The 26585-nt window shown below is 37.4% G+C and overlaps 1 protein-coding gene across 3 annotated transcripts in view; it reads right to left on the reverse strand.

The window, feature by feature from the left end:
- The window catches only part of LOC138241228 (acyl-CoA-binding domain-containing protein 6-like), a 250466-nt gene that overhangs the window by 164068 nt on the left and 59813 nt on the right, over window positions 1-26585 (reverse strand). Inside the window, exons 2-4 of one of the 3 annotated variants that reach the window (XR_011190415.1) lie at window positions 18763-18825; window positions 17729-17814; window positions 10429-10516 (exon numbers count right to left, since the gene is read on the reverse strand). Coding sequence is in view for 1 of the 3 variants with exons in the window: in XM_069194294.1 (XP_069050395.1) it covers window positions 18784-18825 (42 nt within the window). In the remaining 2 variants the exon portion in view is untranslated. Of the gene's footprint in view, window positions 1-10428; window positions 10517-17114; window positions 17815-18762; window positions 18826-26585 lie in introns of those variants that run through there. The other 2 variants (XR_011190416.1, XM_069194294.1) reach the window with 2 other exon arrangements.

Here is a 26585-nt window from a genome sequence, read left to right on the forward strand (position 1 = left end):
ATCTCCTTATTAAAATAATGGCTACAAACTGAAAACTTTGTAGCTGATTCTTATCCATTATATTACAAAATGCAGTTATTCCTTTTGTAATCCAAAATTTAAATCTATTATCCAATTTATTTGGTTTAAACTCTGTATCATAGGCGCACCATCTGAGTATCTTTATTGCCTCACCTAAATTATACTCTTTTGTGATCATATTCCATGTCCTAATTGAAACTTTATCCATGGATTGAATATTTTTTCAGTAATTTTGTCTAAATTTCTATTACCTAATAGTGTCTGAATTGGGGGGCTATTTACAAGGGACAATTCAATATCTTTCCATCTGTCTTGATATTCTGGATTACAGGAATTAATGAGAGGTTTAACCTGAGATGCATAATAATAATCTTTTAAATTTGGTAAAGCCATACCCCCTTTATCTTTTGAAAGTTGCAATGTTTTGAAACTAATTCTAGATTTTCTCCCCTCCCAAATAAACCTAGAAATCATCTTATCCCATTCCGAAAATTGTTTTGTAGAGAGTTTTACAGGGAGAGCTTGAAATAGAAAGAGTAACTGAGGCAGCAGATTCATTTTTACAGATTCAATTATAATACCGAAATATCTTTTGGTAAATAGACTCCTAAATATCTCATTGAACTTTGGGTCCCACTTAAGGTGGTATTTGCCTTTTAAAAAATCAGGAGGGTTGTAATTAAAAGTTAGAATTTGTGTTTTTTGAACATTTAACTTATAGCCTGCCAGCAAGCCAAAGCTATCTAAGAGTTTCATTACTTCTAGAAATGAACTAGTGGGATCTTCCAGATATAATAAAACGTCATCTGCCTACGGTGCTATCTTTTGCTCATTACCTTGTATAGAAATACCTTTTATTTTGTTATTTTGTCGTATCCACTGGGCTTGTGGCTCTATATATAGAGCAAAAAGCAATGGAGATAAAGGGCAGCCTTGTCTAGTCCCTCTTTCTAAAGTTATTCTATCGGATAAATAACCATTTATTTTAATTCGTGCTGTTGGCTATCATATAAAGTTTGAATACCTTTAATAATATTTTCACAAAACCCAAACCTACCTAAAACCCTATAAAGGTATTTCCAACTAACAGAGTCAAAAGCTTTCTCAGCATCTAGGCTCATCAAAGAAGCTTCTAAATTATGTTGCTGAATATGGTTCATGATATGCAATGTGTGTCGAATGTTATCATGGGTTTGTCTATTTTGAATAAACCCTGTTTGATCATAGTATATCAAATGAGGGAGAATCTTTTCAATTCTTTTAGCCAGTATTGCTGTATACATTTTATAATCCACATTAAGGAGTGAGATTGGTCTGAACGATCCACAATCCAATCTATCTTTCCCCTCCTTAGGGATAACTGAGATGATAGCCTCTCTCCATGATGGGGGCATTTTCCCATCAATAAATACCAAATTACAAGCAGAAAGAAGATTTGATATCAATTCAGCTCGGAAGGTTTTATACCATTCTGAATTAAAACCATGAGTTCCAGGTGATTTATTAGCTCTGAGGCTCGTAATCACTGAATTCAGTTCTTCTCGTGTTATAGTCGTTTTTAATATATTATTTGGATCTTCCGTAAGAGTTGGTAAACTGAGAGATTCCAGAAAAGTATCCATCTTTTCTTCACTTTCTGAATGGGGTTGTGTATATAATTTTCTGTAAAAATGTGTTAAAGTGTTTTGAATTTCTTCCCATTTATATAATACACCATTACAGTTCTGGTCCCTTATTTTATATATTGTATTATCGGTCTGTTGTTTTTTTAATTTTCTTGCCAACAGCTTTAGTGATTTTGACCCTGATTCATAATATTTTTGTCAAGTAAATATATATTTTTTCAATTTCCTGTGTATGTAAGACATCTATTTTGTTTCTAAGCTTCTTTATTTCTTTCATGATTTGTGAATCCTGTTTTTCTTGATGTTTTTTCTCCAACTCTTTTAACTTTATAGTCAGATGATATAATTGTAGTTGCTTTACCTTCTTCTTATGACTACTCAGAGCAATCATTTTCCCCCTTATAACTGCCTTTAATGTATCCCATATCATCTCTGGTCTCACTTCCCCATTATCATTCTCCTCCAAAAATCGTTTTATTTCTTGTTTTATCTGTTCTTTACATTGTGGATTGTTCAACAGACTTGAGTTCATCCTCCATGTTGTATTTTCCCGATTACTTAATCGTATGGACAATGACATAGGAGCATGGTCTGAAAAATTACTTCTGCCAATATCACAATCTTGGATCCTATGTCTATCTCTCTTGTGTATAAAAAAATAATCAATCCTTGAATATTCCAAATGAGGGAAGGAATAGTGAGTGTAATCCCACCCACTTGGATAGAAATCTCTCCAAAGATGTATTATTCCCATTTCCCCCATCAGTACATTAATCTTTTTATACAGTGACTAATCTCTCTGAGAAGATATATTTGTAGAATCAAGCCTGGGGTTAAGACGCACATTCCAATCATCCCCACAAATCAGTACCCCTTGTGCATTAACCATCAAATCGACCATTTTTTAATAAAAATTAAAATCACTACCAGGTGGAGCATATACATTAAGTAATGTTAGTAATTCCCCTTCAATTTTTCCCAATACTAATACATATCTCCCCTCCTTATCTTTAACTTCTGTAAGCAACTCAAATTGAACCTTTTGAGATATCAGTATAGCCACTCCTCTCCTATGGCCAGATTTATATGAGGAGAAATAGATTTTTGAGAAACCCATTCTCCTTAATTTCTCATGTTCCAATACACTCAAATGTGTTTCTTGTAAAAAAGCAATATGAGCCCCTTTCTTCATTTTAGACAAAATCTTACTCCTCTTAAGAGGGTTAAGCACTCCATTAACATTAAATGGAACTATTGTAAGGTCTTGCTTGGACATACTTTATGTAAATGGTAAAACTTTCAAAATCTCTCCCATACAACATATGTTTCATATTGTTAAACATCCTCTTCCTATAATTTTTTTCTAATAATGCACCACAATCAAAAAACACAATAAACAAAGACATTAACCAAACAATCTTAAACAAAACTGTATCCATCTCCGTCTCTTTCAGAGTACTTTCTTCCAACTGTGCGGTTCTTGTCAAACGAACCCTATGTGGGCTTCTCTCCGTTAGGGAAATCCTCCTTCTCCTCTGGAGGAGGGCCCTTAAGTAGGGGGCGGTGGCAAATCCGAACTTATATGATAAAGAGAAAAAAAAAAGGAGTGTAACCAGAAAAATAAAAAGTCACTCTGGTCGTAATCACCAAGTATTTGTCCCGACATGTACAAATTCTCTTAAAACATGGCAGGAAACTTATTTTTTTTTAAAAACCCTTAACTATTAAATCACGACCAACTCACTATCAAATTTCTTCAATCTTGCGAGGGGGGTCTTCTCCTGAAACTCTGTAATTTCTCCTGATATTGCTGTTTTGAGGAATGGTCTTTTCCAGGACCACCCCGTCTTCCAGCCTTCTGCCAAGTAAACAGTCGCTTGATGCTGCTGAATGGTATAGGCAGGTGCCGTCTTCGTAAAACACCCGCAACCTCACTGGAAATGGAGTCTGAAATTTAATTTTCGGCGATTTCAGCTCCTTTTTTACTTCAGAATATTCCATACGTTTTTTTAGTACTGTCGGGGGGTAATCATTATCACCCTAAAAGTGTTTGTTATTGTGGAAGAGTTCTTTCTTTTGCCAAGCTTTACGCAACACTAACTCTTTTATCTTGTAGCTTAAAAACGTGGCGACAATGGAGCGCGGTTTGGCGTCAGGGCCTTTAGGTCTCGGCGCTAACGCTCTATGCGGCCTTTCAATTCCCAGGTCCACGTCCTTCGGTAAATCAAGTTCCCCCCTAGCAGATTTTCAAGGAAGGTGACCATGCAGCGACCCTCCGATTCTTCGGGGATTCCGTAAATCCAAATGTTTTCTCTGCGCGATCTTCCTTGGTGGTCTGTTAATTTAGTTTCTAAAGTAATTTGTCGTTGCAAGAGTTTCTTTATCGCAGTTTCTGTTGTTAAGACCCTTGTTTCCACTTCTTCGATCCGTCCCTCTGCTTTATCCAGTCTCTTATTAACCTTGCTCAGCTCCTGTTTAATATCCATAAGCTGCTCTTTATTATCCCGTCTGAAGTCTCTAAGTTCGTATAATATTTTCTGAAGACTGGCGTCTGCGCCATCTTGTTCAGAGTCCGTTGAGCTACTTCGACTATGGTCCGAAGTTGCAATTTCGACATTTTCCACGGTCGTTAGTTTTCTCTTGCTTCTCCTGACAGCCCATTCAGCCATAGTTATTATTTTTTCAAACGTAATGTAGAAAAAAAAACACTTTTTCAGGGCTTTATTACAAAGTTGCTGGGAGATCCGTATTTATGCTGCCTTTCCCATCCGCATTCTAACCGGAAGTCAGCAGCAACATTTTTATTGGATTCTTGCAGATATTTATTTGTTTCAATACAATTCAGTGCAAACAAAACATTTTCAAAAACAGAATTTACAATGTCCTTGGCAATAACAGTGACCCTATTGTTGGGAATCTGAGATTTTGGACTTCTTTTTTCCAAAATGGAGATTTCTGCAGCTTCTGGGAGCAATAATGACTCTTTTGAGTTACTCTCATGTAAATTGTTACCCGCAGGGGTGAAATCCCGCTTTGTTTTTTCAACGATCTGAGAGACTATCTGCTCAGCAATTTCAATGATTTTGGCTTTAGAGATCCCAAAAGCAATATCACTGTTTGCTCTTTTCATTCCCACACTTGATTCCGAGGAGTGAGACTTTAATTTGAAAGATGGGGGGCTACTGCCATTTGTTCTTTTCTTAGTCACTTTTGCCTCATCTCTCTCATTCTGCAGGGCATCAGGACTCTGAAGAAGGTAGTTCTTCTCCACAGATAGCAGTGTACCTTACCTGTCCATATAAACTCTTCTCAATCACCTTCCTTTCACTAAACAACATTATGATAAAAATTAATTAGTGTGACATTGTTACTACATGGCCAAAATACTAACTAGATTTTGCAATATTAAACAATGGTGACTAATTAACAATATATAGGCATCTTTTCTAGTGGTAGAACAATTAATCTATTTTAAAGCACATTCCTGTGTAAAAAAGATGGCCTCCTAACCATGATGTTGTGGGAAATCCTACATCCAAGGAGCAGGACACAGTCTTTGTGGATTCAGTTGTTTTATTGAGCTCAATAATAACATCAACGCGCGTTGGGTCTGCCCCGCAGGACAGACGAACCGCAAGGGTTTCCCAGCTCTTATATACAGTATGATCTCAGGAAGTTGTTTTGTTTCATAGCTTCATGTGTATTCGTCTTGCCCTTTGATATGTAGCATGAGTTGACCGGTTGGTCCTGTCTGAAGTCCTGTCCTTTGATGCGTAGCTGTAATTGTTGGAGCTGCTTAAGAAATGTTAAAACACCCGACATATTACACAATGTGCCTGAAACAACACTGTAGTGTTGAATACAGATATATATATATTTTCCATCAATGATATATATATATAAGTGTTTTTCTACTTCAATGATTATGTTCGTACTTTTTCAATTTACCTACTGGATGTCTAAAACTTGCTTAGGTTTTTAACTTTAATATGAGAGACTTATAAAATAAAAATCACCACAACAAAATAGGACATTGGAAATTATAAATCTTTAACTTCAAACTGCAACTGTTCCATAACACTTTAGCAAGTATGGTACAATCATGTTCCTATGTGAAGAAAGATCACTGGTAGTTAACATCATTGTGTTTTCAACAACAACTACTTGGTCAGGCGCAATGTATCTAACCAGTTTCATACTGGGTACTTCATAATTGACACATAAAAAATACAGTTAAATTCAGAAAATAAATAATAATTCTATATTGAAATGTGCAGAAATATGTCATGTTTATGTTTGTACTCTGTTAACTTCATAGAGATTAGACCTTAGAGAATTTAAAGATTCTGTGAAACACGCAGTTTGACCAGAGGATCCCAAACTTTTCCATACAACTGTATGTTGCTGCTGCATCATTCAGGACAAAGCCCAAAATGCGTTTCCAATGCATTTGATGACTTAGTGTTACTTAGTTGTTACTGCCCTCTGGTGGTTGTTGATTGAAACATAACATCCATTCTAACATGACCAGACATTTCTCCCATTGTCAATACTTCAGCAAAACTTCACATTTTATACCGGTGCCACAACATATTGTTAGTTATTATGATAGAAATGTGTTTTAATATGACTAATATATTATTGTTGTAATGCAGTATGATCAGAGTTATACATAAGTACAGTACAACAGTTTATTTTTGCGAAGGTTCAGTTAGTGTATTTTGACTGCTGCTCTAGTCATTGTCAATTTCAATATTCAAAGTCAATGTTCTAGTCATTACAACAAAGCCAGTCTATGGTAAACTATATCTAGGATTTGGAAAAATGCACATGAGCTAACACGAAAATGTGCACATGTACTGTACTGTTAACAGACTGATTCATGCATTTGCAAAGAGAGAAAAAGCAATTTAACGAACGCAGCTGGGGAAGTGAGCTCAAAATAGAAAACAGTTCCTCTTTAAACATTTACACATCACCATACTAAAATGATTAAAATAAAAACTTTATGTACGCACTGATGCTTAACATACCACAACTGCAGCATGTAGGACTTACCCATCAGACAGCTGACTGATCAGAGGGACTTCATGAAACCAGTTGGAATCGGTAGTCACCTCTTCAGTGGAGTCAGGTGAAATATGAACTGACCCAAGAGAAAAGAATTATTGCCGCATTAGAATTCTCATGGCATGCATAAAAAAGTGATCAATCCAATTAACATCCAAAATAGGCAGAAAACATGTATTTATTCATAGATAAAATTAGGATGCTGATTAGGATTTATTTATCTGTTTACCCATATAATTTAAATCATTTTCACACCTTAGCTCACAACAATTTTACTGCACCAGACTGTGGCACAATGGCTGCCCAGAGATCCCCAGACTTAATTGGAACCTTCCTCAACCTTAACAGTAGATGTTACCAAGCTTTCAAAACCCAACACTTGTGCATTAATCATTGACATGTTTTTATCTGAATAAGCTATACAAATAAAACTGAATTGAACTAAACTGATTTTTTGGATTATATGTTCCATTGTCTTTCACAATATCTTTCACCCAAAATCAGCACCCACTGAATTTCTCTGCAGCTGCATTGGAAAATTTGTCAAAACATAACGTTTTTCAAAACCTTTATTTTTTCTAGAAACAAATGAAAATACTGACCTTTGGTGATTTTAGAACTCTTCTCATTAGCAACGGTAACATCTCTTTCCTCCGTGCTAATGATCTCAGTAGAAGCTATGCCACAGAGAAAACATCCTTTTAGTTGAACTGTCCTTTCAGATAGTTTAGATCAATAGATGCTGTAGATGTTTTTATAACAACATGCAAAATGTGGATTACAGAAATATTGAATATAATGTCTTTACATATTGTGGCTGGAAATTAAACAATCTGAAGATAATGAAGGATTCCTTCTTAATGTATTATTTTCTGATGCCTGCAACTTATTGCGTGTTTCCCTTTAAAAAGTTTTGATCTCAGTACATACATATTATTCTTTTCATACAGACATATGATTGAAAAGCTTTGGAATTTTGTAATTGTAGGTGTTTATTAAACAAATTCTACAATTCTGTAATCAGTAGTAAACCTGAAGATGTTGTCAACCTGCATCATTCCTTCTAGCCAACAAACTAAAACACATTAAATTGTGAACTAAATCTCAGTTGTACCACTGCAAATTATTGGATCTAGAAGCTTACCCTGTTTTCCAGACTGAAGAATCTCATTAAAATATTGCCTTTTTATTCTGTCTTGCATTTCTCTTTCAAAATCCTTCCTTTCCTGTAAACTCTCATTTAGCTTTTGCTGCTGGAGAGCAACCTTCCTTTTATAGAATTCAAATGCCTGAGAATGACAGAAAACCTTTCACAAGTGGCTATTCTTTAAAGAAAAAGGAAAGCCTCTCAACAAAAGATGAAAAGGTCCATCTCATTGTTGAACATCTTGTATTAAAAAGCACGTTTTTCCATTACTCTAGTATTTAATGACAAATGAACTAGCTTTCAACCCAACATGTTGCTCGTAGAAAACTTCCCGTCCATAAGGTCACATATTAATTTAGTATCAGACAGAAGCTGTTGGGCACCACTGAAATTCCAGCTCAAGTAAAAACTACAGGAGACTCCTGGAGTCTGGTCAGAGCTCAGAAGAAAGGCTGGGTCCGACATTACTTGGATGAAAGACTCTGTGTGTAGTTCAGAACCTTGCAGGCTGGGTATAAGAGATTGAAGCAGCAATGTCTCTCCTCTAATGCTTAGGTAATGAAGAGGAGAGATCATCAACCACCCTCTTGGATCCTCTTGGGGAGATACCCCTGAGGGATACTTTAGAACAGCCAATTATGCAAAGCAGCATGTCTCTGGGATGTTACTTGGAATTAAAACCCACAACACGCAGAATAAATGCCACACAGGGAGGTGCCCAAGGCTGGAGATAAACCATGGGCTTTGGAGATGCAGTGCTATAACCATGAATTGGAGGCACCAAACACTACCAGAATATGGTGCTTTGGCACCTCTGTAGCATATCTTGGCATAACCACCCTAGAGTAGACACACAGTATAAGAGGTGCCAACATACCTTGCTCATTGTGGTCACCGAGGATCCAAAAAGTATTAGTTTAGGTTATTAATTTAAACCTATAGGTGGTCATCTTGGAAATACAACAAAATATAGCTGCAAGGTCAGTGTCAGGTCCGGAATTTGCATGAAGAAAAGTTCACCTTAAGAGGATGAATCCAAACATTCATTACTCCAGTACCTTTTTGTGCCTTCTAGGTCTGGTCTGATTCTTCAGCTGGGCCTGTCGCACCTCCCTCCGGGCATCTTCCTCTATCCTCATCTGTAAAGCTCTCTCTCTGATTTTCCATATCTGTAGAGCCGTCAGTGAAAAGGCAAAGCAGATGACAAACAACAGAAAGCTAGATTGTGTTAAGCACAAAACAGCTACGCTACTAGACATTTATATTTATATATGTCACCTGCTTATAGGTGGTACATTAAATATTTAGGATTCTGTTAGATCATGTGGAGCTGAATCTCTCCCCTTTTTACAATCTAGCAATTGAGGCCTTTGGGCATTTTTCAGCATATTACAGTAGGAGCATTCAGCAGCTGAATGTGGTCTGGGAAGCCAAAAGTAAAAATAACTGGGAAAATAACATACCATACAGCAATGTACAGTGAGAATGTGAAAAAAAAACAAGAAACATGATTAAGCTGATGTAGAAAACCGATGAGGCTAAATACTATATATTGATAATGCTGATGATTTGAAAGCTGATAAATCAATGAAAGGGGTGAATAAACTATGTGTTTTAAAAGTGAGTTAAGCTATAGAGTGGAATGTGAAATGGAAATCTAATAAGTAAATTGATTCTTAAAATGTAGAGAGCTTTGCAAAAAATATATATTGGTGCTTTTAGAAAATACATTTCAAGGATGTAACCGCTGAGGTACGGGCAGAATTTTAGAAAACAGTGCATCAACAAAGTACGCCTTGTTTAGGTTACTTTAGAAGACAGTGTACCAAAACAATATATGCTGTCTGGGTCATTAGATTAGCTGAAAGTAACTGATAAATTTTGAAAAACAAATCTAGTGGTGCTTCTTCTTAAGTTTTAAGATATAATCTGTTTTGTCTTAGGGAAAGGGGAAGTGTTAGAAGGGACAAAGTGCTGAGCTTTCTCTTACAGCGCAACATCTTATTAAACCCTGTACTGCTTGTAACAAATTGAGTCTTTGATGCACTTTGCAGAGTGGCAACAGGGCTCCCAATATTGCAATATTGAAATAAAGACCTTACTCAGGTGAGAACTCTCTCTTGTGGCTTCCTTGAAAATTAATATTTCCATGACAATTGTAAGATTCATAAAAGCGTATGAAAAGTGTCTAAAGTCCAAGTGTGACGATACAGTAACATGATTCACTAAGGGTATCCACTCTGCAGAAATCTGTTCGGCTGGAAGAGGCGTATACAGTATAAGGTGAGAGAATTTTTTTAATTCGCATTTTGCAACATAAATGCTTAATTATTTGTCAGAAAGACAACATCTTTTAAAACAGTTATGCTAGAGATCCTGTTATCTTTTGCTTGCTCCCCAATCATGCTGTATTTACAGAGGTGTCACAAAGTCACTTGCCAGAGTGGATATAAATGTCTCTAATCAGTTTAAGATGCAGAAGGAAACCAGCTATTAAAGACCTCCCATCCAGGTGATGACCAGGAGCAGCCCTGGGTCAAAATAAATCAAACTGTATTCTCATACCTCAGCCTGTCTGCTGTACTGCAGACCTTTCATACGCTGTATTTCACCACTGCATATCTCCTCTGTTTTCGGAGCTCCTGCCTGGTGCCTTCATAAACAACAACAGAAAAGAAAGCTTAATCCACAAGGCAAGGTCAAAATGTCAGACAGCAGCAGAGGAATTTGTGAATGTGGTATTTCCGTAGAGCAAATGCCAGCAGCCATATCACTCTGCAACTCACAACTGGCAGAGCCTGGTCAGTACCTGGATGGGAGACCTCCTGGGGAAAACTAAGGTTGCTGCTGGAAGAGGTGTTAGTGGGACCAGCAGAGGGTGCTTACCCTGTGGTCCATGTGGATCCTAATGCCCCAGTATAGTGACGGGGACACTATACTGTAAACAGGCACCGTCCTTCGGATGAGATGTAAAACCGAGGTCCTGACAGTCTGTGGTCATTAAAAATCCCAGGGCGAAAAGAGTAGGGGTGTAACCCCGGCATCCTGGCCAAATTCCCCATTGGCCCTTACCAATCATGGCCTCCTAATAATCCCCATCTATGAATTGGCTTCATTACTCTGCTCTCCTCCCCACTGACAGCTGATGTGTGGTGATTGTTCTGGTGCACTATGGCTGCCGTCGCATCATCCAGGTGAATGCTGCACATTGGTGGTGGTGGAGGGGAGTCCCCATTACCTTAAAGCGCTTTGAATGGAGTGTCCAGAAAAGCGCTATATAAGTGTAAGTTAATAATAATAATAATAATAATAATAATAATATTTTAATACCCTGAATGTATGAAATGAGCACATGCTTGTTTTTAGCCTAGTCCTGCTGACAATCCCATTGCTGGTCTGATCACCTGCAGGATACGAGAACTCCGTTTCTATAATTTTTTATCTTTGAAGAACTGGCATCTGATTCATTTCCAGTAGTCTCTTTCATTACTTGACTGTCTGTTGGGAACTTAGTCCTGCTTGTGTTTATTCTGCAGTCTGGTGAACAACAGGTTGTGAAATTAAGTTCTATTTGATTAATTGTCTTTTATCCACCCTTTATCAGAAGGCTACTTATTCCTGTTTAAGGGTTTAGCTGACCAGGAGTCTATTCCAGAATCCCAGAGGTGTAACTCGGCATTAGTAGTATACTTGTCCTCTTGTAGGGTACATACACAAACACACAGGGCGATATAGACATTCCAGTGAACTGAACAAGCATGTGTTGAAGATGGAAGTTGAAGGGAATCACCCAAAGAAAGATTATGTGAAAGCAGGGAGAACACGCAAACCCCCTACATAAGGTGCACACGTCTGGAATCAAATTAAATGACCCCCAAACACGTTCACCAATTTTATTTCTAAAAAGATAACTTTCTGCATGATGATAAATGATGAATGCACCTTCGTGTTTATTAAAATATTATTCTAAATGATTTTTAAAAATGGTGTTATTTTTATGTAAGAACTGTTTCAATCAAACACAAAAAAACAATATTTTAGGAAATGTTGGAAAAGGAAAAGATGGTTGAAAAGTATGGAAGCCCGTTTCCGCCAGGGAGTAAAAAAAACACGCTATGGTATCTCAGAATTGAGGCTTAGTATCTCACATTTGCGACTTCGAAATAGCCCATATTTCATTGTCTGTCCTTTTGTTATTGTAACAGATTTGGGTTCTAGGGCTTGTGCCCTCGCCGCTGTCGCAAATGTGAGATATAAAGTCGCAATTCTGAGATACCATAGTGCATTTTTTTACTCCCTGGCGGAAACGGGCTTCCATACTTTTCAACCATCTTTTCCTTTTCCAGCATTTTCCAACATTTCCTAAAATATTGATTTTGTTTAGAAAAAGCCTGGAATGCAAGTGTAATCCTTACTTAAGGGGAGCCGGGTTTTAGAACTGGCTATAGTTGCTCACGGACATAGCGTTGGCTTTATGAACTACAACTCCCATAACGCACTACTCAAGTTTACGTCACAGTCCCTATTCTGCCTGGCTGTGGTGACCTCTAGCGGGTCCCTCTCAGTTCTGGCAGCTTTACTGTTGATCTTGTGCACTCACCGGCGTGCGCAAGAGGAACTCATACACGGCTCCCTTTTTTAAAGTTTATTTTCTAAAAAATAGAAGAAAATAAGGGAGCGTTTCCAGAAATACGTACAAGTCAGGTTTACAGCAGGCTGGTAGCAACAGTCTGACTCCTACCCTCGTACATGTTGTTTTCCCCTGTTTACTATAACACCATTTAAACGCGACACGACATAACAACTCAACTCACTAAGAAATTAACTCACAACACACAGACAGTTTTTATCTAGCGACTTAACACAGTTAGCTAACGAAGTTCAATTTCGTCTCTGATAACCCGCAGAGCCCGAATACACTTTTGATACTCTTAAAACAAATATAAACGAGTAAACCTTAAACCGAAACTATGACATCAGTAAACATAAATTTACAGACCTTTTAAAAAAGCCTTATTACTTCAGATCAGATCTTACCTAACAAATTAGAAAGAACCATGGGAGAGAAAGTCAGGCGGACAGCAGGCTGGAAGCGAGGGTCTACCAGCCCGCACGAGGCGCTGTTCCCGATTCCCGTGCCCAGCTGCACATCACCTGGTTGCACAAGCTTGACTTTTCATTTTCATTTCTATATTTTCAGGTTGTGTTTTTCATACCACTACCGAATAAAAAACATATTTTAGAGGAAGATGTCAGCTTGGAAAAAAAAATATTGCTCCTTAAGCCTAGTCCCTTACTGTACTAATTCTGCCACCTACTGGACAAGGTAATAAATAAAACAAGGAGAAAATCATAGAATATAACACCCACATTACAGGTCAGCCAAGTAAAGGGTGTAAGATGACCAGGGGAAGGGTCATTCATAACAGGTATTTTCAGAATGACCTAGTTAAAATACTAGATATGGACCTGAGCAAAATGGCTGCCAAAAAGAATCAGCTGACCCGTATATGGAAAGGGTCTACCCTGAGAAACAATGAGACACAGCTGAGCCGCATCAGGAACCGAAATATAAGTTCCCCGGAGGCAGTGAACAGGGTGGAAGTCGATAAGGTGAATGCGGTTTGGAGGAAGAGAGAAGAAAGAGGTTTATGTTAAAGATTGGACTAAGGAATAATGGACTACTGAAATGAGAAAAGGTTTATGGTTTTTGGATTGCAGATATTGGATAAGGATACATCGCGGATTGGCTTTATTACAGACTTTTGGAACTCGGATCGGAACAGGATTAAGAGAGCGGATTATGGACTGGATTTTGAAGATAGTTGGAGGAAGAAACGCCACGAAACTCAGGAAAGAAAAGTGTGGTGTGAGTACTTCTCTCATTTGCATAAACGTTCCCCCGGAGGCATCACAAGGGATATCTGAAGGACTGAAAAGTGCACTGATTGTCACATTATCTAAGGTTGTCTTTTAAAATGTACTTGTATTCCATTAATAGCATCTATTGCATTGTCCGAGAAAATTAGAAATTACTGTATGTAATTTGTTGGAATTGGGTTCCTATGAAAAAGACTTGTGAAGAAACCCAGCTGGGACTCAAAACCCTTGGTATCTCTTCAGAAGAAGAGAATGCAATGTGCCCCAAGCAGTATGATTTTCAAAACACAGATTTAGTACCAGAAAGAAAAAATGTGTAGCTATTTTATACGAACCTTTCATCTTTTGTTTTAATTGTAATACAGTGTATTAAAATGCACGATGCTTTGGTTTTGGGAAGAGAAGGAATAGGAGGGAGAGAGGTAAGAAGGGAAAGCAAACAAAAGAATAGTCCAGAATAGGCTGTAGGCTGTAGAAAAAATGAGAATAGAATATGACGTATTCCAAGGAGAAGTCGGGGAAAAATAAGACCTTAAAAAGAAATCAGCCTATCGCTGTTTGCTGGGAGAATGGATGAATCCTGTCTAATGCTCAGCTGACACCCTGTTAAAAGCAATAAAAGACAATGTTAGTCCTCCGTGGTTAACCTACATTTATGCTGTTGCTTTAAAACAGATAACAATAGAAGAAGTGAATGACATGGCGGAGAATATAGTGGTGTGGGTGGGAGTGTCCATTATCAGAGTGCTGCTCCCAGCCATCTCCCTGTACGATGAAAAGAGGAGATGGAAGAGAAGTGTCCCCTAATCACCTGCTGCAGATCTAATAACCTTGCCTCTGAATTGTGGATGGTGTTCTTGAATGTGTCAACTCTCCCTTGTCAGCAAATAAGCCAAGAAGAAAGAATTCCCACCCCAAAGACTGTGCGTCTTGGTCAATCTGCAGACTCAGAGACTGACAGTGAGATTTTACAGGTTATCTCTAAAAGCTTGAACCACTTTCACTGGATGTATTGAGTCAGTGTCAGTCTACAGTCTCCATATTAAATGAGATGTAAAGTCTCAAATTGCACTTAATGAGTATGTTTTCTTTAGTGTTTTAATGAGACTTTCTGGTAACAGAATGGATGTAGTGTTTTTTGCAATGGAATGCGCAGCAGCACTGTTTCAGGAGGATATACAAAAGGTAAAATGTACTGTAATATTGTGGTAAAATAGTTGATAGGTGAATGGATATGATTCAAAATTACAGTGGTTTCCAGTAGTAAAATTAGTGTTAAAAGGAAAGAATTCTATGAAGGTTTTAATCCATCCATTTTCTAACTGCATTACCCAATACAGGGTTGCAGGGGAGCCAGAGTCATGATTTACCCTGAACTGGACCCCAGTCCATCACAGCGCACACTCACACCAGGGACAATTTTCACAAAAGCCAAATACCTGAAGACAACCCAAGCAAACACATGTAGAACCTACAAACCCCAGGTCTGAGGATGAACTCATGGCCCCAGTGCTCTGAGACAGCACCACTGTGCCACTTTTTTATGCTACTATATTCCAGTTAAATACCAGTGTTTACTGTTGCTTATTTTAGCCTGGAAGAGATACATTATGATTATTTGATACTGGCAAATATTCTTGTAGCGCAAGGAAAGCGGTACAAACATATTTCCACTAGGGGGAACAGTAGGCTTTTGGACTAAACTGTCCTGCTTTGCCAACACTGTATATTTATGGTATATAAATTAGTTATTTCTAGATAATCACTTCAGGAACTCACTTTATCCCCTGACCAGTAGTCACTGTAAATATAATCTGTCTTTTATTATTTCCCAAAACAATTCAATATTTCCCACTGTACTGCATACAGTATTTAGCCTCTAGAATTTAATTTGCTCAATGTTAGTCTAGAAGCATGTAGTTAGTACTGTATAGGTACTATCATTTAACAGCATTTATGAGATACATTCAAATAGATTATTAATTCCATATATTCAATTGAATCTTTCAAAGAGAACAACCATTTCCCTGCGAAATTAGGCTTTTCTCTGTCACTTCTCAGGTGGCTCTGACAATCAGCTGCCGTTAAATTGTGGCTGTTGGCATCTGTTTCAATGGAGTTTCTACTCCCTCTTTAAGTGTGATATTAGAAATACTTTTTTTTTTGCTAAAAAACTGCTTTTTACAAATTAAAGATATGGCTTTAAACTAATATGACGTTTTGGGAACCTGTTTTTTCTCTCTTCTCTCTTCAGCATGGAATAAACCTATTGTTCCTTTACAGACTACGCATGCTGACGCAGCTACCCACCTGCACTACTATAAATGAATATAGCATACAATGGCATCTAATTATAACAACATATACTTGGGAATTTTTAAAGAATCGTTTGTTTTTAATCCACAGCATAATATTACATTATGAAAGACAGTTTTGTGCAGAAAAAAAGCACCTTTACATTTTCCTTTATTTATTTAAAAAGTAAGAGCTTTTTTTTAAATGGTAAGAATGGTAAATTGTGCCATGTGAAGTTCATTTTTCAGTTTCCACTGTCTACATTCCCGGGCACAGCTTATATGTGGGTTAATATTTACCTATCGGATTAGCAAAGGTTAAAATAAAACAATTGAAACAGGATGAGGAAATGTGCACACACTCCTCTGACATACTCATGAGAGAGAGTCTTTCCCCGCTTGACATGCTTTGAGCTTATAAAAGAGAGATCACCCACTGGAGAAGAACACGACTGTGAGTGACATCACTGTGAGGTCACAGGCATTGAGCAGGTCAGAAAATCAAGATTTCAAGGGGAAACTCAATCCTACCCGACATTAGAGACATGCCTACTTTTGCAAGTGCCAGCTTGATAATGGTTTAAGTTCCTCAGATATTTTTTAACTTCAGCTAGGTGTATGGCCTTTGACTTAAAAATCAGTAAATCATTAAGGAATGCTGGAAGGTTTATTAGACTTAAGATATTCTTACCGGATCGAAACACCAGCACGGCACTGTAACCTTATTCTTTGTAAAAATGTGAACATAAACTCTCTCTTTTAAACTGTACAGGCCTATTACAAAGCCAGTCGAAGTGGACAGCTCCACAGAGTAAACAGTCATACTGTATAATCCAATGCTTCAAGTTGATCAAAAATGTAGTAACTGTACTGTATATGAAGATGTGGTGATTGTTTTTATTTACCTTTATGACTATTATTTAACCTTATCCACCTGTTCTGAAAAGAATGATTGTGTCCCAGAGTACTTATTCTCGGTAGTCATAAAGGTAAGACAATGCATATTGAAAACTTATTTTATTTTCTTAAATGTAGCACAAAAGGGACAACAGTGAACACTAAATCCCTGATCCACCCCTCTTCATATTATACTCACTGGATATATATGGCATACAGTATATATGGGGAAACAGCCAAGTCCTGTCAGCTGCAAGTGGGCAGGGATGTTTTTGGTAACATTTGGTAGAAAACAGACCTTTTGCTCTTTGAGTAAGCAAAACATGCAGCTATCTGGAACCCGATTCTGTGATTTTTTTAAGGAGCATATTTGTGATTTTAAAAGTGGGACTTAGTTTCTGATCATTAATATTCATGTTTTGTTTAGGTAAGATGACGGTCACTATCATTGTTGCTGTGTTGAGAGAGGTTAATTTTACAAATTACTGCCAGAATTACTTCAGTATACAAACTACCAAGAACAGAAAAACGCAAGAGAGGTTACAGACACAAGTGGGTTGCTCAAGTGACTGTATTCATTAGGTTGCTAGTAGCTAGTAGTTTACTGATGAATCATCTGAAAGTGTCTCTTGTACTGTAGGAATCCCAGGAACAGGTTTATCCCTAGAACAAATCTGACAGCTTGTCCCAGAGACAGTTCACCCTGTCAATGCATGACATCATCCTGGCGCCCAAAAGCTGACGCCAAACAAATAGCAGGTTTAAGTGAAATTGAGTCAGAAGGAAGTCCCTACCTTCTGGGTCCAGCGAATGCACACACGCTACATACTCCTGCTTGGCCTGTTCTTTGCTCATGTCCCCAAGCTGCTTCCAGGCCTGCCTGCAACATCACAGCACAATGTGTAACCCATCAGCAGCCTTGCAGAGCCCAGCTGGTAGAAACTCTTAACCACTTTTCAGTAGGGCAAATGTTTTGTTTTCTATTTTTAATACAGTTCGGCAAGGAGACTGTCAATACTAGAACTCAGCTTCTCGGGTATGTAATTTAGTCATAGTCTATCCCATAAGTTGACTGACAGATCTTACTTGCCTAGGATGTTATTTAGCCTTTAACAACTGAAACCCTACTTACAGTCCCTGGTCTGTTGGGTTTCTTACAATCACTGTAAAAGTTCGCACAATTACCTTTCTTTTTTCTGGACAACACTGAAACCTATATTTAGTGTGGGTTTTGTGGACTCGCAAAGATTTGTCTCTTGCCTCGTGTAACTTAAAATGACTTTGTGCACAATACTTTAGCTATCGCTTACTGAAAAGAATACATATTCAACAACTGAAAAGGTATCAATGAGAAGAAGCAAACTTTAAGAATATGATTAGCTAGTCATCATGTGAACACAGGATAACAATGGCTGTTTCAAACAGCAAATCCACTGGAATTTAACTGTATTTAATTGTATTCCTATTTTAAATTCACAGTGGCAATATGCTCACTGTGTGGAAAATGATTCAATTTATTTTTTAAATGTACCTGATATGATATATATATATAGATATATTTTATTACCCTGTTCATTTATGCCTACTGCTTATTTCTAAATTTTGCATATAAATAATGTATAAAACTCAGTATATGTGGCCAGTAGGTTTGTCAGTAATACAAAATATTTGGAGAATACCAGGAGAAATAAAGTCACAGGTCCAATGTAGCCCTACTACAAGGAGGTACTTTAGATGGATTATGCTTATAATCACAATGTAGTTCTACAATTATCTAAGAAGACAGTTTCCAATTTAACCCGTTTAACTGTAATTCATTCTAACTTACCATTTCCTTTGTCCTTCAAAGTCAATGGACCCTGGTTTTGCTGTTACATGTTCCAACTTTGACCTGAAAAGTCAAACCAGATAGAATGTGTCTGGCCGAGCCGGGTCGGTACCTGAACCCGTAGCAGAGTCGGGGGAAGACGATGGAGAGCGAGACGCCATATTGGAGTATGTCTATAAATATAAATGTTATGATCGTAGTTTGAATTTCTCGAATAATCTAAATCGATCTCCAGGGAGACAAATTATATTAAAATTACGCTGGGAAAACGTTCCGAGGTCAAATTCTTCCAGCACGGGGGTACCTTTAAAGCCGAGACAACGGCACCGAATTTTTTTGGCGCGCCTTCTCTTTAAAGCCCTGGCCAAATATGAAGACAGTACGTACAGTTATAATTCAAACGGAATTAAAAACTACACATCCCAGTAACCATGGTGGTGCTTGTGATCATTGCGTTTAACCAGGGCGAAAAATCAGTCACATGACTTTGGGGCAGAGTTTCGAAAGCTTAACCTATCAGCAACAAAGCGAAATTTACACGATAGGCTACCTCAAACTGTCAGTTACACGACTGCGTATGTCGCTTAAGCCACTCCTATTTGGCATTTTAGTTATGGAGGCGAGAAGACGCCCCCCCCCCCTCTCTGGGTGCCTGATTTGCCGCCATCTTTAACCGCTTCGTGTCCAAATCGCAGTAGCTACGCGTACGAAATAAAGTTCATCCCAGCTACAAAACATATATATTTTTGTGGTAAGAGGGAGCAAAACATCAGTATTTACTGCTTTTAATTAGTGTACGATTTATAGTTGAAATCTGAGCCTAAATATAAAGTTAAAATCTCGACAAAGCAATGTAGGAAATACAGAGAAAATAAATCCTTTCTGACATCTAAAATCAGTTTCGATCAAGGTCTCTAAAACGAACAAGAAAAAGAGGATTTTCGGAGGGCAATTACGCTGTATTTATATAGAATAAGTGATTTATGAGCAATCTAATTTCTTGTTCGTTTAAAACAGTGAAATGTCAGCTGCAAAAGATCGCACCAGAAACAGCACTCTCTCTGCCTGTCATAGACGTTCAGGAAAGGCTGAATGAAGTCATGGTGATCAATAATAACAGTTGTAGGACAAGAAACAAAAGATAGTGAAAACTTAAGATTTTTAAGGCTAAAACTCAAATTCATTCTACAAATTAAGGCAAATGAAAATTCAGGACGTTAAAGTGCTAGAGGTGTAAAAAAATACAAAAATGCACATGAGCAAAAAGTTTTAGAAATGGAGCAAACAGAATAAAAGCCATGCCTATAGTGCAGAAGAGGGATGCAGGAACACTTGCTTAGATATACAAAAAAATCACAAAAAGGTGTATGTTACAAAAGAACATGTAAACATGTACATCAATTTCCCTTCGCGATCAATAGTCTTATCTATAAACATGAAACAGAGTGAGGAATCAGAAATTAGCATGCATAAAAAACAGCAATTCTGTCAGTGAGCCCTAAATGAATTAATAGCAACTATGGTTTCATGGAGGGCTTCTCAGATAGTTGGGCATTTAGGTAAACTGCCAGGTGAAAGGACTTGTAAACATATTTTGTTAAAGCAAGTCAGTTTTTTCCGCAACACATAAAATACATTTTTCCAAGAAAGTTTAGCCTTTGTCACTAATGAAACCACTAAATAAAGACATAAATATAGAAATCTTAAGATTTGTTTTATTTAATGTTGGTAGCAGGATGAACTGTCAGGTTGAGCTAAGTGTATATTTTGTCGCAGAGTTGCTATAAGATGTTAACAGTGAAAAGGGTATTTAGAAATGAGTTATTTCAAGATGAAAATTTTCAGAATAATTGCAAATCTAGCAGGATAGAGAAAGCACAGAAAACTGGCAGTTAGATTGATCAGATTAGTATGAAAAGTAATTTAGCAAAGGGAATGAGAAGAGTGACAAACTAGTATACTTTAGATCTTTTTTTCTGAACCAGGGAAAATCTGATCATGTTTCCCTATAACAATAATAAAAAACTTTATTTTATATATTACCATTAAAGGTGGCATCTCAAAGCAATACAGTAGATGTAAAAACAGATAAAAGGACCACAGATTACAAAGTAAATACATATAAGAAAGACAAGCAGTTAGAGGTGCTACCAAAATTAGAAAATGAAGCAGATACAGACACTAAGTCTTCTGAAAAGAAAGGTTCTGAGGTTAGATTTAAATGCACTCAAGGTACGTGACTGATATCACTGGGAATACAAATTGAGAGCTCTGGGGTGCAGCTAGAGAAGACCCTGTCACCCACAGAATGTAGATGTTCTTGAGGACAGCTAGAAGACCAGAGTCAGACGGACAAAGGTGGGGGAGTAGACAGATAATAAGCCATATACTGTAGGTACAGAATGAGGATGAGGAATTTGAAGTTGACTCGAAACCTGATAGGTAACCAGTGCAAGGACTTGAAAACAGGTGTAATGCATCCCTGATAGGATTCTCGCTGTCATATTCTGAACATATTGAAGATTGCTCAATGTGGATTTAATTTCCCCAGTGAACAGGATGTGCATTTATTAATTCTAGGAAAAAAAGCCTTTCTTAATTTCTCTAGTTCTTAGTTTCTCTAGTTCCCTTTAAAATAAACTATTATCCCACAATGCAGAGTATTAAATGGCCAGTATTTACACATGATATTTGTGATTTAAAGAAATTAACACAAGCAGCTTTTGGGGATTTAAGTGTTGGCTGAGTTATTGCAGGATAAAAGACTAGAGATGTTGGTAAGAAGAAGATAATTTTGGGAAAGCTAAGGAATACACTGATAACAAGAACACTTCCTAATGGGGTTAGGCATACTTTTGATGAAGATGATGAAGTTAACAGACTGTATGTTTACATAGATACTGAAATGAGGATTGTATTTTAGATTTTGTGCAGTTACTAGTGTTGAACTGTGTGTTGGATGCACATGAATTGAAGGAATGGGCAAACATACTGTAGCTGATGCGGATCCACAGAGCCAGCATATTAAGATGTTTATAATTAGAGGTAATTTGTTTAAATAACTAGGTATGGATACTGATGTGCAAGAGAGGTGAAAAGGCCAGCACTATAAAATATTTTATTCTCAGTGAGATGCTGCCATTTCATAGTGGGTTTCTAACACTGTGTATAGTTCCATCTATTTCTAATCTCTTTATCCAGTACAGAGGATTTGGAGCCTATCCCAGTAAGCAACGGACACAAGGCAGAATACACCCTGGACATAGCGCCAGTCCATCACAGGACAGACAGACACAAACACACACACACCAGGGCCAGTTTTCCCATAAACCAATTAACTTACCAGTATGTTTTGGAGTGCGAGAGGGAGTCATATCACACATATGGAGAAAAACCATGTAACCCAGAGAGAACATGCAAACCCCACACACACAGGATGGCAGGAATTGAATCTAGGACCCCAGTGCTCATACCATTCAGAAATACAATCGAGAATAGTTTTGTGGTGTTTGTATGGATGAAACGTTTCTAAAATGTATAACGTAACAAAATTAAAGACGATTAAATTCTGTAATCTTTCCAATTGTAATGTCATTAGACAGAACAAGAAGTTTCTGCTTTATCTAAGGATGGTATCAAAAAGTAGTCTAGGTGGTGAGAAAGCTGTGCTTGATAATTAAGTTACTTAAAAGTAAAAAGAGATGCTTCATATTGCTTGATTAATTTTAAAAACTAAGTTATAAATGCAGACGCGATCGCTGCCATAAGCGCTCCAGGCAGTAGAACGTTCGTTCTGTGCTGCTGAGCTCCGCGCCTCCTCCCTCTCTCAGTGCCGCGCCCCTCTCTGACGGAGCGCAGTGGGCGGTACGCTATTTTCAGAGCCTCTGATTGGGGAAAAAAAGACCTGCTGATGAGTTTCACACAACAGGAAGAGAAAAGAATGGGATTTTTTCTCTTCGAAACGTGTGTTGTCTTTATGAAATTCGTGAATTTTAAACGTTTAATTAAGAAGTAAAAACCTTACAGCGTACACAGAGATTCTGAGCTGATCACGAGGAAGAAAAATCACCCATTTTTCGCGCATAAAAAGTGGTTTTTAACTCTCGAAACCCATTTTTATAGGTTTTAAAGTCGTGCAATGTCTAAGTTGAGCAGGAACACATTATTAAATCTCATTTTTTATTTCTTTTTAAAAAAATTTAAAAATCGTTTGCCCAGCCTATTAAAATTACTCTCTCCTGCAGACAGTATCAAGATGCTGGCTAACCGTTTCGGGACTTGTTCCTCACCGCGGTCCGTTTACCGTTCGCTCCCCTAAGCGGTCCGAATGGAAACCAAAAAGAGACTAGATAAGTTCCTGGTCCATACAGTATATATATATACACACAGTACAGATGGAAAAAAGAAACGCAACACTTTCTGGAATGAGAATACTATAGTTATAGCTTATGTACTTTCACAAAAAGTTGGCAATTTGTTTTAAGCCCTCTGACCAGGAATACAGCTTGTGCAGTGAGGCATTGCAACTTGCCAATCACACGAAAGTTCATTAGGTGCACTTGTTGGTGCACAGTAGAACGTTGATAGTTCATCTGGCTTGCCTGGTTTTTCAGTAGCCAATTCATTCATGTATCTAGTCTAACCCTTTCCTCAAGGACGTCAGGATATCGGCGTCCACATCGCAGTTGGTATGTTTCTTCCAGGCCCCAAACCCTTTGAATAAAAATATCCATTTCCCTGTTTGGTAGATTATTTAAACCTTTTATATATTTTTTTTAAATCCAAATAGTTTCCCCTAGTTCATGCTGCACTACTAAATCTTATGAAGTGCACTACTGTAGGTCAGTAGCTTTGAGGATTTTGAATACTTACAGTTAATCAGGTCTTGCTATAACTATGAATAGAATTATGAAGGCTAAAACTCTTTTATTTTTTTAATGGTGTAGTACACCAATAAGATATTTAAAGACAACATTAAAATTAACCAACCATTTTCTGATTTAGTTGAAAAGTGTCTGGTCATGGATGTGGTAGTGTTCTCACCTATTTATATAACACAACATTATAAAAAAAACATGAATGCAATTATTTTTATTTCAGAAACAGTAGATCAGCTAGGCAAATGAGGTTCCCATCATTAGAACTCTTTTTTGAGTTTTCATTGCAAGGAGTTTCCCCTCCATGTGAAACATGTTTGATGATAGCAGATGGATTATTACAGAAAGGCTCTGGATAAAGCAGTCGACATCTTCGACAGCAAAGATGTTTTTTTTGGCATCTTCCTGAATTTGGAATTACAGGGATCCCTGGAAACACAGAGTGGTTTGACATGTCACTGTTCAAGTTTCTTTATTCCATGGCAGCAGGTCAGATAGACTTTGGATACGGTTCTACCCAGAGGCATCTTAATGTCAGGTTTATTTAATAAGAAGCTATTTGATTAAAGGTGTGTGGTAATTTGGCTATTAGACAACAGTTTTTCAATCATTTCAATCACATTCATATACATTATTCCTGTCATCTTCTATTGGACTATTCACCCCTGATCTGTACTATTACCAGTCCCTTAACCAGTTCAATACATGAATTTCCCTAAATGCCTATTGCCTTTAATTTAAGAAGAACATTATCAAAAGCATCTTTAAAATCTAATCATATCATTTATGTACGTTCTGTGTGTTTACTGCTGTGACTTGTTTGAAGAATTTTAACAAGTTGGTAAAGGAAGAATGACCTTTTCTAAAACCATATTGACTATTTAGAAGAAGAGAGATCAGGTAAGAGTAGAGGTGCACAGTTAACCACTAGATCAGAGTGGAGTTTAGAGTTCTGCCTCACCATTCCTATGGAGGTAGCAGAGTCAATAAAACTTGCCGTTTGCAGAACACTAAGGCCAATTTGTATTCAAATCAGTTTGTTTTTTAAAGGATTCTAAATTTAGGATGAATTCCCCCATTCTACATAAATTCCATCCAATGTCTAATTCTGAACCACACTTGTCACTAATGTGCTACACAAAATAAAATCACAGTCACAAACTAAATACTCACCATCTGGAGTGTTCTGAGGCTTGTTCCTACTGAATCTGTCCAAACTAAAAACTTCTTTTTTGAAGAACTATGAGCACACAAAGAAAACAATTTAGGAATATTTCTTCCACAGCTATTATACTTGAACTTGTTGTAACAGAAGGAATAAGGTTCTTGATCCCGAGATGAAGTAAAACAGATGAGTTTATTGCATGCAAGGAACAATAAAGCCGAAGTCTTGTTTCCCGCAAGAAACAACAAAACCAAAGTATTGTTCCCCGTACTGTTACAAACTTTTGGGTTATATAGTGTCTTCTTCTCCGTTTCTGACGTCACTCGGTCTGATGGAAAAGAGGGGGGCTCATGGTATTTGGCCAGTTTACGATGTTCTGGACAAAAAATGGTCAGTTTAAGATTACCCCCATTGGGGTTCCTAGCTTGCATCTGCAATCCTTATCAGTTAACCCCCTTTCCTGCCATAAACCTCAGCTTGTGACTTAGAAGTCTAAACCCCCTACAGAAAGGATTAAATTCAAACCCCCGTCTTCACATCTTTCTTCAAACTGTTACGTACTGTATTGATCTTGATAAATTTGTAGTCATTATTCATACAGAATATTCAGCTTTGGCCACCATAGCAGTTGCTATTCTTGTTGATTGCAATTAATAGAAATGTCTTCTAGAATATTATTTGATGTACAAATGAGCATTCTATTCAAATAATTTCTGTAGTGCTAATATTAAAAATACAATAATGCCCAAATTAATTAATAATTAAAGTTTGGGTATCTAATCCATACCCAAACTTTAATTTTTGAGGCTCATTGTACTCATCAGGCACTTTAAATGGTCCAAAGCTTTCACAGCTCCCACGTCCACTGGATGTTCCCTGGGCTCTTAACTTTTCCAAAGATGGATTTGTTTCATTCTGAGTTCTGACATCTTTTGACCTACAGTATTACCCATGATCTTATGCTTTATCATGGAGCCAAACTTTTTCAAAGGATGTTTCTTGACTTTCTGGCTCACATTCACATCTTCATCCGGCCTATTAACTGCAAAGGGGATGTTGCTGTGCGAGAGAAGCCCTTCGCTCTCAGATGTTTTGGTCAGTTGCATTGGGGTCATGTAATGTTTTGCTATGTCAATGCGCAGACCACTCTTGCTTTGGACTGGACTGAGATTTTTGTCCTTATTAAGGCTGGGATTGTACACATACCAAGATGAGTGTCCGGGCAACTCCTGTCAAAAAAAAAAACAAAAAGTTACAGTTCAGTTAATTTTTTTCATTTTTAAAAGTAAATCAAAACAAGTAACACTTCTCTTACGGAAAAGAAGATAAGGATTATGGGGTGTGTATATGTTTTTAGCACTGACGTTAACACTAGAATAAAGGCAGACAATGAAATATAAAATAAGAAATCAATGTGAATGTTTACAATTGCATGTATAGAAAAAAATGCATCTCAATTTTTTGTATGATGCAGACATCAGTTTGGAAATACTGGTAGACAATACTGTGAGCAAGTCTCTCTATAGTAGCATTAACTCACCTGATTGCTCTTGTACTAATTGAATAAGAAAGTGATAAAGCTGAAATCCACAGACACGTGAGTTTAGTACGTATGCTATGAACTGACATTTCTGAGATGTTATACAGTATTAGGGTAAAGAAATCTGGATTTGTAGTTTTATTGTAAAGGAAAATGCACAACATAACTATCATCATATTTACAAAATAAGAGTTCCATTTTCCAGTACATCCTACACAGACGTCTGTTAATTAGGTACAGA

The sequence above is a fragment of the Lepisosteus oculatus genome, chromosome 9 (genome assembly GCF_040954835.1).
Source record: "Lepisosteus oculatus isolate fLepOcu1 chromosome 9, fLepOcu1.hap2, whole genome shotgun sequence".
NCBI classification, from domain to species: Eukaryota; Metazoa; Chordata; class Actinopteri; order Semionotiformes; family Lepisosteidae; genus Lepisosteus; species Lepisosteus oculatus.